The sequence below is a fragment of the Mytilus trossulus genome, chromosome 12 (genome assembly GCF_036588685.1).
Source record: "Mytilus trossulus isolate FHL-02 chromosome 12, PNRI_Mtr1.1.1.hap1, whole genome shotgun sequence".
Taxonomy (NCBI): domain Eukaryota; kingdom Metazoa; phylum Mollusca; class Bivalvia; order Mytilida; family Mytilidae; genus Mytilus; species Mytilus trossulus.
Window position 1 is genome coordinate 21496578 of NC_086384.1, and position 12604 is coordinate 21509181.

Here is a 12604-nt window from a genome sequence, read left to right on the forward strand (position 1 = left end):
AATAAAAGAGATTGTTTAACCTCATGAAACTATTTTACAGATCATTATGTTAAACTTTTAGATATGCGAAACTAACGATGAGAAAAAGTCCTAGATATCGAGGTCAAGGACAATCGAACTGAAACTAAAAATGACTAAAAATATTGAAGTGTTGCCTCAGATATAAAATGTCTCACATAATCATCAGAGGCCGCTTTGGGTAATTTTATGTTGTACAGCAAAACCATAATTAAATCTTAAAAGATGAACTTGTCAGACAAATAGTCTGAGATTAACTTTTTAATAGTGAGAATGCTGGAGGGCTCACTAATGTCGACAATCACTATTCAAGGTTCATCATACGTATTTGACCATAATAGCTTTATGCATACCACAAAATTTACTTCGATATAAATTCAAATTAATTAAGTATAAGTCCACTCAAGGTCCCACAGGCAAACATAACCACAAGCATTTCAAGCACCCTGTTGAGGTGTTTTAGTCCAGTCATAATTATTTGGACTAAGGTGTTTTATGAAATCAGTGACAGGCACACTGACATCAGTATGTTGATTGAGTTCTGAATAATAAAGAGGATAGAAGAACACACAGTATTAACTATTGGTACATGCAATGACATGTACAAATGATGTACCCACACAGATACAGACAACAATTATAATTCTTCTTTCAGTTTCTGTAAATTCTTCTATTATCATGATTAATTATTGAAGATTATTCTAATTGATATATACGATATATATATATAATGTATACAAAATAAAAACAACAAACATTATTCATTATGCAGTATGATGTATGTGTAATATCAGGAGATAGAAATGTCCTTTTCAGTGATCAGTGTTATGTCTTTTATTGTCGTAAAGAAATTTATATTTATCTTTGATGATGATGATCATCATGATCATGCATCTAAAATAATCATTTGGTATTTATAGCTTTTCCCATCACTTGGCGTCCGGCGTCATCGTCCGGCGTCATCGTCCGGCGTCGTTAACTTTTACAAATATCTTCTCCTCTGAAACTACTGAACCAATTCCAACCAAACTTCATCTGATTGATTCCTAGGGTATCTAGAATAAAGTTTGTGTTTTAATTCCCATTTCATCAAAAAACATAGCCGCCATGGCTAAAAATAGAACATAGGAGTAAAATGCAGTTTTTGGCTTATAACTCAAAAACCAAAGCATTTAGAGCAAATCTGACATGGGGGGTAAAATTGTTTATCAGGTCAAGATCTATCTGCCTTGAAATTTTCAGATGAATCTGACAACCCATTGTTGGGTTGCTGCCCCTAAATTGGTAATTTTAAGGAAATTTTACTGTTTTTGGTTATTATCTTGAATATTATTATAGATGGAGATAAACTGTGAACAGCAATAATGTTCAGCAAAGTAAGATTTACAAATAAGTCTACATGACCAAAATGGTCAGTTGACCCTTTAGGAGTTATTGCCCTTTATAGTCAATTATTAAAAAAACAGACTCCATTACCAGAAAATTGCAAACTAAAATAGAAATTTTATTCATTCAAATAAAATTGAGAATGGAAATGGGGAATGTGTCAAAGAGACAACAAACCGACCATTAACTACCATTTTTCGTAAATCTTAGTTAACTTTTACAAAAATCTTCTCCTCTGAAACTACGGGGCCAAATTTTACCAAACATAGCCAGAATCATTATTAGGCTATTTAGTTTTAAAATTGGGTTTTGTGACCGGGCAAACCACCCTAGATGACCACAAGGGCTAAAAATAGAACATAGGGGTAAAATGCAGTTTTTGGCTTATTACTCAAAACCAAAGTATTTAGAGCAAATCTGTCAAGATCTATCTGCTCTGAACTTTTTAGATGAGTCTGACAACTCGTTGTTAGGTTGCTGCCCTAAATTGGTAATTTTAAGGAAATTTTGCTGTGTTGGGTTATTATCTTGATTTTTTTCATTGTTCTGCACAATAGGGGAAAAATACACAAACCAAAAATTTATTAAAAAAACAGACTCCATTACCCATGTTACCAGAAAATTGCAAACTAAAATAGAAATTTTATTCATTCAAATAAAATTGAGAATGGAAATGGGGAATGTGTCAAAGAGACAACAACCCGACCATAAAAAAAAACAACAGCAGAAGGTCACCAACAGGTGTAGCGAGAAATTCCCGCACCCGGAGGCGTCCTTCAGCTGTCCCCTAAACAAATATATACTAGCTATAGTTCAGTGATCATCAACGCCATACTAATTTCCAAATTGTACACAAGAAACTAAAATTAAAATAATACAAGACTAACAAAGGCCAGAGGCTCCTGAATTGGGACAGGTGCAAAAATGCGGCGGGGTTAAACATGTATGTGAGATCTCAACCCTCACCCTATACCTCTAGCCAATGTAGAAAAGTAAACGCATAACAATATGCACATTAAAATTCAGTTCAAGAGAAGTCCGAGTCTGATGTCAGAAGATGTTACCAAAGAAAATAAACAAAATGACAATAATACATAAATAACAACATACTACTAGCAGTTAACTGACATGCCAGCTCCAGACTTCAATTAAACTAACTGAAAGATAATGACTTCATCATATGAAAATCAGGCACAATCCTTCCCCTTAGGGGTTTATTATCATACCATCATAACAGAATACCTGTAACAAATGTGTTAAGTCTAAATACTCCGCCAATCCTCTCTTTTAAAGATAATAAACAAAAGAACACCTGTTGTAGAAGTATAATACATGTTTTAATCAAATTCATGACAAACTTCACCACATAAAATGGAAATAATTATTATATATATAATTATAGACAGCTTTAAACCTGTTAAATGATATAACCAAAGTAAAGGCTGTAATAATTCATGAAAAATAAGTCCAAATAAATATATGTTTGGTTCCAGTTTCCCACCTGACTCTATTTTTACACCCATTCTTAGCTCTTTTTCCACCTTCTGATAAAATATAAGGTTATCAACTTTCTATTTTCTTGCTAGTTGTGTGTCAAAGATGGTTACAAGATGTTCTGTCTTATCACCAGGACCAAGCAGTTTCTTTAAGTTGAATATTCAGTCTTATTTAATTGCATTATGTTCTATAAATAATGTATAAAGCTTGACTGTTTTGAATTATTAATAAAAGATTGGCAGTGTTTTGCTTTTGTTTTTCAGACCATTGTGTGACGAGTGTGTAAAGATAGCTACCAGAAGAATTGCACTAAAACAGTCAAAGTCTGTAGCAGTTTTCAGTCGTTTAAATTCGACATTTCCTTACAATCCAACACACATTAGGAGTAAAGCATATAAGAATGACAATCTAGGACAATTCAGATATGGTGGTGGTAGTCAAATTTCTAAAACATTCTTACCACAAATTCGTTTTGTTCATAATGTGATACCTAGACCATTAAAAACATTAAATATAACTGGAGCACCTGTTATTGTGTTAAATCATAGACAAATTGGAATATTAGCTAGGACTGTGGGTAGAGTTCTGAAGATCAGATATTTTATACTCGGTACTGTAGCTGGCGGTGGAGTGGTATTGAACCAGGTATATATATATGTATACAGTAAATTATTTATACAAGGGCAAAAATGCCACACATGTGTCACGAATTTACCATACCTAAAATGCGTGGCATGAAACGTCTTGCACATGCATGTGACACACATGTGAAATGCATGTGTGGCATTTTTACCAGTGTAAAAAACCTTTATGAAAACTAGAACTGCAAATGAACTGTAACACATGTCAACAGTATTTACTGTAAACACCAAATTATTGAAGACAAAATTTTTATAACTATTTATAAAAAAAGTAATGTCTCAAATGATGATTAAATTGTTTTCTTCCCTTATCATGTTTATTCAATGTGCTGTCTTCTTTTTGAAATGCTGTTTTTAATTTTATATAGATACTAAAAAAAAAACTTTGTGAAAACACAGTTCAAAAGATATGTGTAAACAAATCTGTTTTAATTTTCAAAATGTTTTGTAATGTTGTTTTAAAATTGATGAATTTGTTTTTAATTTGTCTCTTATCATTGCATCAATTGAATTGAGATGTGTATTTTTTTTTTTTTTAGAAATACGAAGAATTGAAGCAGTATATTCCAGATATAGAATGGATGAAAGATTATCTGCCAGAGTCAGAAACATTGGATCATGTCAAAAATAATGTCCTACGAACATTAAGGAGTATTCATCTTCCAGAAAAGGTTACTAACATTTAAACTCCACAATAATGGAAGTCAAAACTTGCCATGTTTGCCATCTGTTTTTATCTGTGATCTATCCATGCAAATGTCTCCAAACAATGAATGTTTCCATAAGGTGCTATGAATATAGGAAGATGTGGTATGAGTTCCAATGAGACGACTCTCCAACCAAGTAACAATTTATAAAAAGTATACATGACTTGCATTGAGATGTGAAATCTATTTTGGGTTTTTAACTGCTTTTAATGCTGAAGAATTCTTAATTTCATACTTTTTTAAGCTCCTGTACTCTTTTGTTTACACAATGTATATTGAACTGATATTTGGTTTATAAGTGTATAAAATTGAGGGTATAATGTTTTCAAATGATATTAAAAAAAAAATTTAGTTCAGTTCAGTGTAAACATGGTAAACAATTCTTCCCAACTGTCAAGCTCTTACTTTTCTGTATCATGTGTATGATTGAATGTGAACAAGGTGGCCCGAAAACACAGTTATTTCGTAGTGCATTTTTTTAGACCATAAATTCAAATTAAAAAAATCGCACCTGCTCTTTCTCAAAAAGATTTTTAGTGTAGTGTACTACCAGTGAGACAAATAATATCAAAATTAAAGAAACGTCTACCAGCTCTAACTCAAAATATTGACAATTCTGTGTTAAGGGGGTGTAAAATTCAGTTTGACAGCTTCAGATGTGATTAAATATGTTTTCATAAATATGTTTATTATATATTTGACCTTTTTGAACTGAACCAAATTACTACTTAACATAATGATTCAGCACCCAATTTTTTTAAACATGTAATTACATCCCCCTTCTTAATATTTCATGCATTTAATATCAAGAAATAAATTGGGAAAGTGTATCAAATAAAACATGCAAGTTATACACTGTTTACACTAGGGACTATATTTGTAGACGACGAAAACCAAATCACGATAACTGTGTCCTTGGACCAAGGTGAACCAACGCCTAAAGTTAAAGCTAAAGGCAATTGTGGGTGGTTACCGAAGTTATTCAAAGTTGTCTTTCACTAGATAGTAAAATAAAACAATTTTAAAGACAGTTCAACAGTGAACACCCTTCAATTAATGCATTGTAAGAGTTTATTCTGGTCGACAGACGCATTGTAAGAGTTTATTCTGGTCGATAGGTTTCGCCATCATGCATGGCATCTCAAGTCTAATGTAGAATAAATAAACAAAAACTAAAAAAAGATTTGCCTAAAAAACAAAACTCTTAAAATCTCAAAAAACTCTGATACCTATATCATGTATATAGATAATTTACAACATAGGTCATGAGTTGGAAAACCATTATCATGTGACAGGGTTGACATTGTATTTGCAATACTTAATCCTTTAATATTTTAGTTTATTTTTCTATTAACACATGTATTTAATGTGCCAGCTTTCTTATTTTTCAGGGGTGGTTTACAAGTCACCTACCAGATCTAAAAGGTTATAAGGATTTACTCAGTAAAAGTTCCCTAGCAGTCACAAGTAAGTTATAGCTATAGGTTTTTGTTATTAGGGCCCCGACTAAAAGTCGGGTCGCCCTATAGTGATCAGTCTGTCCGTCCGTCCGTCTGTCCGTCCGTCCGTCGTACTGTCCGTAACACTTTAACTTTGTGTCCGCTCCATATCTAGAAAACCATTATGATTTCATACTTTATACTTTACATGTTTATTAACCACCACCAGAGGGCGTGTCATGATGTATGCACAACTTTCTAGGTCAAAGGTCAAGGTAAAAAAACTTTGGTTTCAGTTGACAACCCTGTGTCCTGTGGTGATGATCGTGTCCGCTCTATATCTTGAGAACCCTTATGATTTCAAAGTTTTATACTTAGTACTTAACATGTTTATGAACCAACACCAGAGGGTGTGTCATGATGTATGTACAACTTCCTAGGTCAAAGGTCAAGGTCAAAAACTTTGGTTTCAGTTGACAACCCTGTGTCCTGTGATGAAGATCGTGTCCGCTACATATCTAGATAACCGTTCTGATTTTATACTTAGTACTTAACATGTTTATGAACCAACACCAGAGGGTGTGTCATGATGTATGTACAACTGCCTAGGTCAAAGGTCAAGGTCAAAAACTTTGGTTTCAGTTGACAACCCTGTGTCCTGTGGTAAAGATCGTGTCCGCTCCATATCTGGATAACCTTTATGATTTCAAAGTTTATACTTGACATCCATTTTAACCACCAACAGAGGGCGTGTCATGATGTATGTACAACTTCCTAGGTCAAAGGTCTGTCTGTCTGTTGGTCTGTCCATCGCTTACAATTTTGATTCACACTATATTTATTTACCCAACGTTATTGACAGCGGGGCCCACAGAGATGGCTTCCATCTCAATGATATCTAGTTATTTGTTATCAAAAATAAACTAAATGGAAAAATTAAGATCACTGTTATTTGATTTTTTTCTGCCAAAAGTGAGGAAAGACAATTATCCATCCATGAGTGTTTCATACCATTACATATTTACTTTTTGGGCATATCATTAAATGATCCAGAGATGGTCTTCAATAGTTTAAGTATATTACATACAGTAAGAGTTGTATTGCAATAGTTGTGATTTATTGGGATTCAAATAGGGGATGGTCCTTGTTTTTTTATTTTTTTCAATTCAAAATCATAATCGTTTAAAGGTAAAATTTATTAAGACAACTGCACAAAAAAGGAGGAATATGTTGTTTATTGGATCTCTCAGAAGGATACAAAATACAATAAGGAATGGCAAAATATTCATATCGAGATCTAAAATTTCCTTTTATGGCAAGTATCTCACTTAACGCTAAAAAAAGTTATTTATCAGTTATTATGGACAGCCTTAACAAAATTCAAACTAAAGCCAAGTTTGAATTTAAGGTGGTACCCAACACTTTCACTAAAATTAATTTGGCTCGTTTAATTTTCATAAAATTTTGACAAAGTATATTTAACTTTGACCCTTTAACAAAAATATAAAAATTTCAAAAATTTTGAACCAACCATTTTATCAGAAAAATTACACCGGTTATATAGCAGTTTGACAAACACCCAATTTTGATCACTGAGAAGCTTAATATTCACTTTACAGTTGAGCTGACTTTACAGAGTTATCTCCCTGTAGTGTTAGGTACCACCTTAATAATTTATATTATTTCATCCATGATATACTCAACAAAAAATAAAGTAAATATATAGAAGCTGAAATGAAATGTACATTTAGAGACCATCAGAGTTCTGTTAAGATTTAAGACAAAACCATGCTCACAAAATTCTGTATTTTTTTGATTTTTTATGATCTGTTTATTGTCAAAATTATTATTTGCTAATCATGCTAATCTGAAGATCTGTTTCCTGAACAAACAGAACCTTTTGAAGAATTTGGTAATATATAAGTGTTGTACAATGTACTTAATTTTTCAGTTTGTTTTGAATAGGTTATAAGTTGTTCTTTTTTTGCCATTATTGTGATAAAATTATTTAGATATTATTTGCATAATGAGCATTATACACTTACACATATAATGTAATACATATATGTTCATTTGTTTGCTTTTACTTACTAGAATATCTAACATTGATTTGAAATATGGTTTCATATATATGTATATTATCAAAAAAATACCTAACCACTGACTGGCCAGATTCATTCATGTACACATTTGTTCACCAAAGCATCCTGGATAAGGTCATAAATACTAACATGTTATCATCCAAGTTGCTGTTATGAAATTTTTCGTAGAATTTGATATTTTTGTTTGGTTTTCTTCAGTTTTAAGTCAAGTAAAGTAAAAAAAAGGGGAACAATTGAAATACAATATAGAAGTAGTTGCATTATTCTTCATGTTCTTACTAAGTTATTTCAATATTCATATTTACTATGAATTTTATCCTGATACATCATGTCACAAACATTTGATGTGAAATAAAATATTCCTTTCTATTTTTCCTTTTGGGTCAATTAATTTAAAATTCAAAATATTAAAAAAAATTTAGCAGGCAGCACAGTAGTTTGTATTACCATCAGACTAGTTTTGTTGTGAGAAAAGTCTTTACTTTGATTACTGTATGGGAGCAAATTTTTCTGAACCCATATTCATTTAGAAATCTGAAATCCTTATACTTTTATGCTCATTTGTGGATTGCAAAAACTGAACATGATTATGCTGGTTCCCTGTAAACTGGTTCCCAATATACTCATTCTTAATAGTAACTGTTGTATTTTGTCAGGTTCAAGTGGTGCTTTGCTTCATCCATCTCAAGATCTCACAGGTGTGTAGAATAAACAGTCCAATGTATTGTAAAAACGTGTAAGGGTATACACATATTGTTGTTTGACTGATCAAATCTTTATAGATGAGATACTTGAAAACAGTGAAATAAGTTAAATTTTAATTTCTGCTTCAATTGTTCATAAATTCAAAGAAAGGTTTTGATATTATCTGAAGTGGTCTCTATATATATAACCTTTTTCTTACTTTTAGTTAATTCTATTCAGTGCATAGTATTGCAATTTTTTATAATACATGTTCTATAAAAAATTGTGAATAAAGTGTATTTTATTTTTATCAACATGATCAAAACTACCTTTACATGCTTAAGTTTAGATTTTTTCCCTCTCTGCCTCAAAATTCCATTAATGGGGGCTCGCGGGTCTAAATATTTTTTTTATTTAACATAAGATTTTGCTAAATTTTTCTTTAAATGAACTTTATCTTATATTTGATAGATAGAATAGGAGAAATAGAGGTAATATCGAAATGCAAAAAGAAATTAATTGCAGAAATCGCTTATATTTTAGAATTATTAAGTTTATGTCTAGCTTATTTCAAAACAATATTTAAAAATATAGGTCATTAATGAGTAAGAAAGATATTTTGATTTTAATGCCAAAAAAAGCATTTTAAAAATTTGCACAAAAGGGAGATAATTTGGAGCTTTTTCAATGATATATACATTTTAAAAGTCACCTGGCCCAAACTGAATCGATTTTTAATAGTGTAATAAATAAAATTTGAAATGAAAAAAAACAAATGTTTTATTTTTTGCTGAAATTTTTGTACCCGAGAGCCTCCTTAAATGCAAAATGAGAAAAAAAAATCAGGTTTCAATATAATTAGGAATACCAAACATCCAAAGTGTCCCTGAAGTTAATTCTGCACACAAGTGATATCTTGACTCTGCATGTTTACTGCATGTTCATATACATTGTACTCTTAAGGAAATAAGATAAGACAAAAGAGAAAAGTATGAAAAAAATATAAAGATTGTCTGTAAAACAAGAAACTTCTGGAATCATTTATTATTGTGATTTTGAAACAATGGTAAACAACTTTATTATTTCAATTTCACAAAATGTTGCATACAAAATAATCCTATTAAGATTTGAAAAAAAAGTTTATTTTTTTCAGAAATTGTCCAGTCATGCCAGTTATAATAAGGGCTATTCCAGAAAAAAATGTATGGGGGGGGGGGGGGGGGGGGTTGGAAGGCACTTTGTAAAATAATTCATGGGTGATGGGTATCAGAGCAACTTTTCACGCTATAATGCACTATAATTCTCAATTACAATTGTCTGGGTGATGGGTGCTGACAAAAACTGCCTTCCAACCCTCCCATACATTTTTTTCTGGAATAGCCCTTATACAAAAAAAGCAAAACTCTTCCTTTTCCAGTATTTGGATCATTGTCATTCAAGATTCTTTGTAGGACAAACAACAGGTCATTAATTGTCTACAAATAAAAAACAATAATTAAGAAAAAAGTAGTGGAAATTTTAAATAGCTGACATTCTTCAATTAAAAAAATATGTAGTAGCACGCTAGCTTTCAAAAAGTATAGCAGAAGTATCGGATCTGTGCATTTTATTTCATGATATTGTGCTTGGCCAGTTGCTTGATTAACACATAAAAAAATGATGTATCAGTTAAGAAATATAATTGCTTCTTTTACATATTTTTAAATTTCTTGAAATATTAATGAAATGAAATAAGGAGTATTTTCATTAATAATGATTCTTAAATCACATTACCACTGCAAATCCCATCATGCTTTAATAATATCACTTGTTTCAAAAACATAGCCATAGATATAAGAAGATGTGGTATGAGTTCTCAATCTTAATCACCCTGATATTGGATTTCTAAGGATTTAAAAACTCATGTATGTCTTTAGTAGATGGTAAAATTGGCATCTCTAATGAAACGGTATCAGAGGTATTTTAAGTGAGCATGCCTTTTAAAACATTATCTTTATTACAGATTTAGATATTAGGCGATCTGTACCCATAATAGGATTTGGAAGATCTTCTGATGATGAAAGTGCTAAAAAGGTAAATAAAATTTTTAGTTTGTGTCTCACCTGCAACTTATATAGTCTCAGTATACCAGACAGTATGGAACGCCACGACTGCCTTATGTTAATAATCAGCATTATACGCAGTGTTCACAGCATTATATGAAGTGATCACAGCATTATATGTAGTGCTCACAACATTATATGAAGTGATCACAGCATTATATGCAGTGCTCACAGCATTATATGCAGTGTTCACACCATTATATGCAGTGTTCACAACATTATATGAAGTGTTCACAACATTATATTGAGTGCTCACAACATTATATTAAGTGCTCACAACATTATATTAAGTGCTCACAACATTATATTAAGTGTTCACAACATTATACGTTTTTTGTTGTATGATGAGATTGATGTATGATGAGATTTATGAATGATGAGATCATTCGGTAAACTTCGTTTTTTAGCGGAAATTACCGAATCCATAATTGGTGAATTACGGTAATGCCCAGCAAACAAATTTAAAAAGTTATTAAAATCATGTTATCATAAGGTAGCATACAATATTTAAAACTGATTGAAATAAGTAAGGAAAAGATGAAACTGAGAGGTGAATGATTGAAGTAGTTCTGTTCGTCGTAAGAAATCCGAATGGCAAAATGTAAGTTAAATAATAAAAAGTTTATTTAATGAAATATCGTAGGAAAATTTGTATGATATATTCTCGAGTTCATTTCCTACTGAAGAAATTTAGCAAGGTGCCACTTTATAGTCCGTACTCAGTTTTAAAAAGCTTTATTACCTTTTAACTAGCTTATATATGTCATGATAGAGTCATTTTTGGCATCGATTTTCAGAATTTGGCATTTTTACATGAATAAGTATCTAACAGATATGGAAAATGCAGTTTAAAGCATTTCACTGTAGGTGTTAAACGTAACTTTACATCAATTATTCCATTTTTTTACAAGCTTTTTAGCACGGCAAGTACTAAGATTGTCTTCTAAATATGATCAGCAGTCTTTTATAGAAATTTAAACTTTCATAGAAAAATTTACCCTTTCAAGACCCTGTTTAACATTTTCATTTAAAGTTATCATCTCTTATGAAAATTGAGTTTGTGGGGATGAATAAAACGTTTACTACGTTTGTTCGTCAGTTTGCACGGTACATATATATATATAAAAGTGGTATGCTTGCCAATGAAACAACTTTCCACAAGAGACAAAATGACATCACAGAAATTTTAAACAGCTAAACGGCCACAGTACGACCTTCAACAATGAGGAAAGCCCATACCGGATAGTCAGCTATAGAAGGCCTCGAAATGATAAACGAAAAATATTCCTAATTTATGTACAAACAAACGATCGAAAAACTAACATGTATATAACACATTAATTAACAAACGACAACCACTGAAATAAAGGCACCTCCTGACTTGGGACGGCCACATATATGCAAAATGTGGCGGGTTTTAACATGTTAGCGGGGTGTTGGTATCCTCCCTCTAAACTGGGACAGTGGCGTAACAGAACAACATAAGAACGAACTATGAAAATCAGTTGTAAAAGGCTTGTTAGTTTTCTCGTTTGAATTGTTTTACATGGTCGTATCGGGGCCTTTTATAGCTGACTATGCGGTATGGGCTTTGTTCATTGTTGAAGGCCGTACGGTGACCTATATAGTTGTTAATGTTTGTGTCATTTTGGTATTTTGTGGATAGTTGTCTCATTGGCAATCATACCACATCTTCTTTTTTATATTAACTCATTAGATGGGTACAAATATAAATACATATGATCTAACAAGAAAATAGAGTGAACGTGCATGTGGGCGGGTACTTGTATATCCCAACAATTAAAAGACACTATAAGTACTGATCTGAGAGTATATATAACTAATATAGTACCATGCTGTTGATTAAAAATAACATCACTCCAGACCCTTTTGTTTTCCACATAATTAATATTGCCAATAATTAAGAAGTTCCGGGTCGAATCGATACCAATAATATATTCACCTGTTAACTATTACATTATCTGTACGTTCCGCATCTGACAGGAGTACCACGAAACGCTGTATTTA

General features: G+C 31.7%; 1 protein-coding gene across 2 annotated transcripts in view; it reads left to right on the forward strand.

Moving 5' to 3' along the window:
* The first annotated feature begins 85 nt into the window (after nt 1-85).
* Nucleotides 86-12604, forward strand: part of LOC134693245 (dynamin-like 120 kDa protein, mitochondrial) — a 51933-nt gene continuing 39414 nt past the window's right edge. Inside the window, exons 1-6 of one of the 2 annotated variants that reach the window (XM_063553988.1) lie at nt 86-199; nt 3165-3546; nt 4082-4213; nt 5641-5716; nt 8447-8488; nt 10477-10547. In XM_063553988.1, coding sequence (XP_063410058.1) covers nt 168-199; nt 3165-3546; nt 4082-4213; nt 5641-5716; nt 8447-8488; nt 10477-10547 — 735 coding nt within the window. In that variant the 5' untranslated portion in view covers nt 86-167. The remainder of the gene's footprint in view (nt 200-3164; nt 3547-4081; nt 4214-5640; nt 5717-8446; nt 8489-10476; nt 10548-12604) is intronic. The other variant, XM_063553989.1, reaches the window with a different exon arrangement.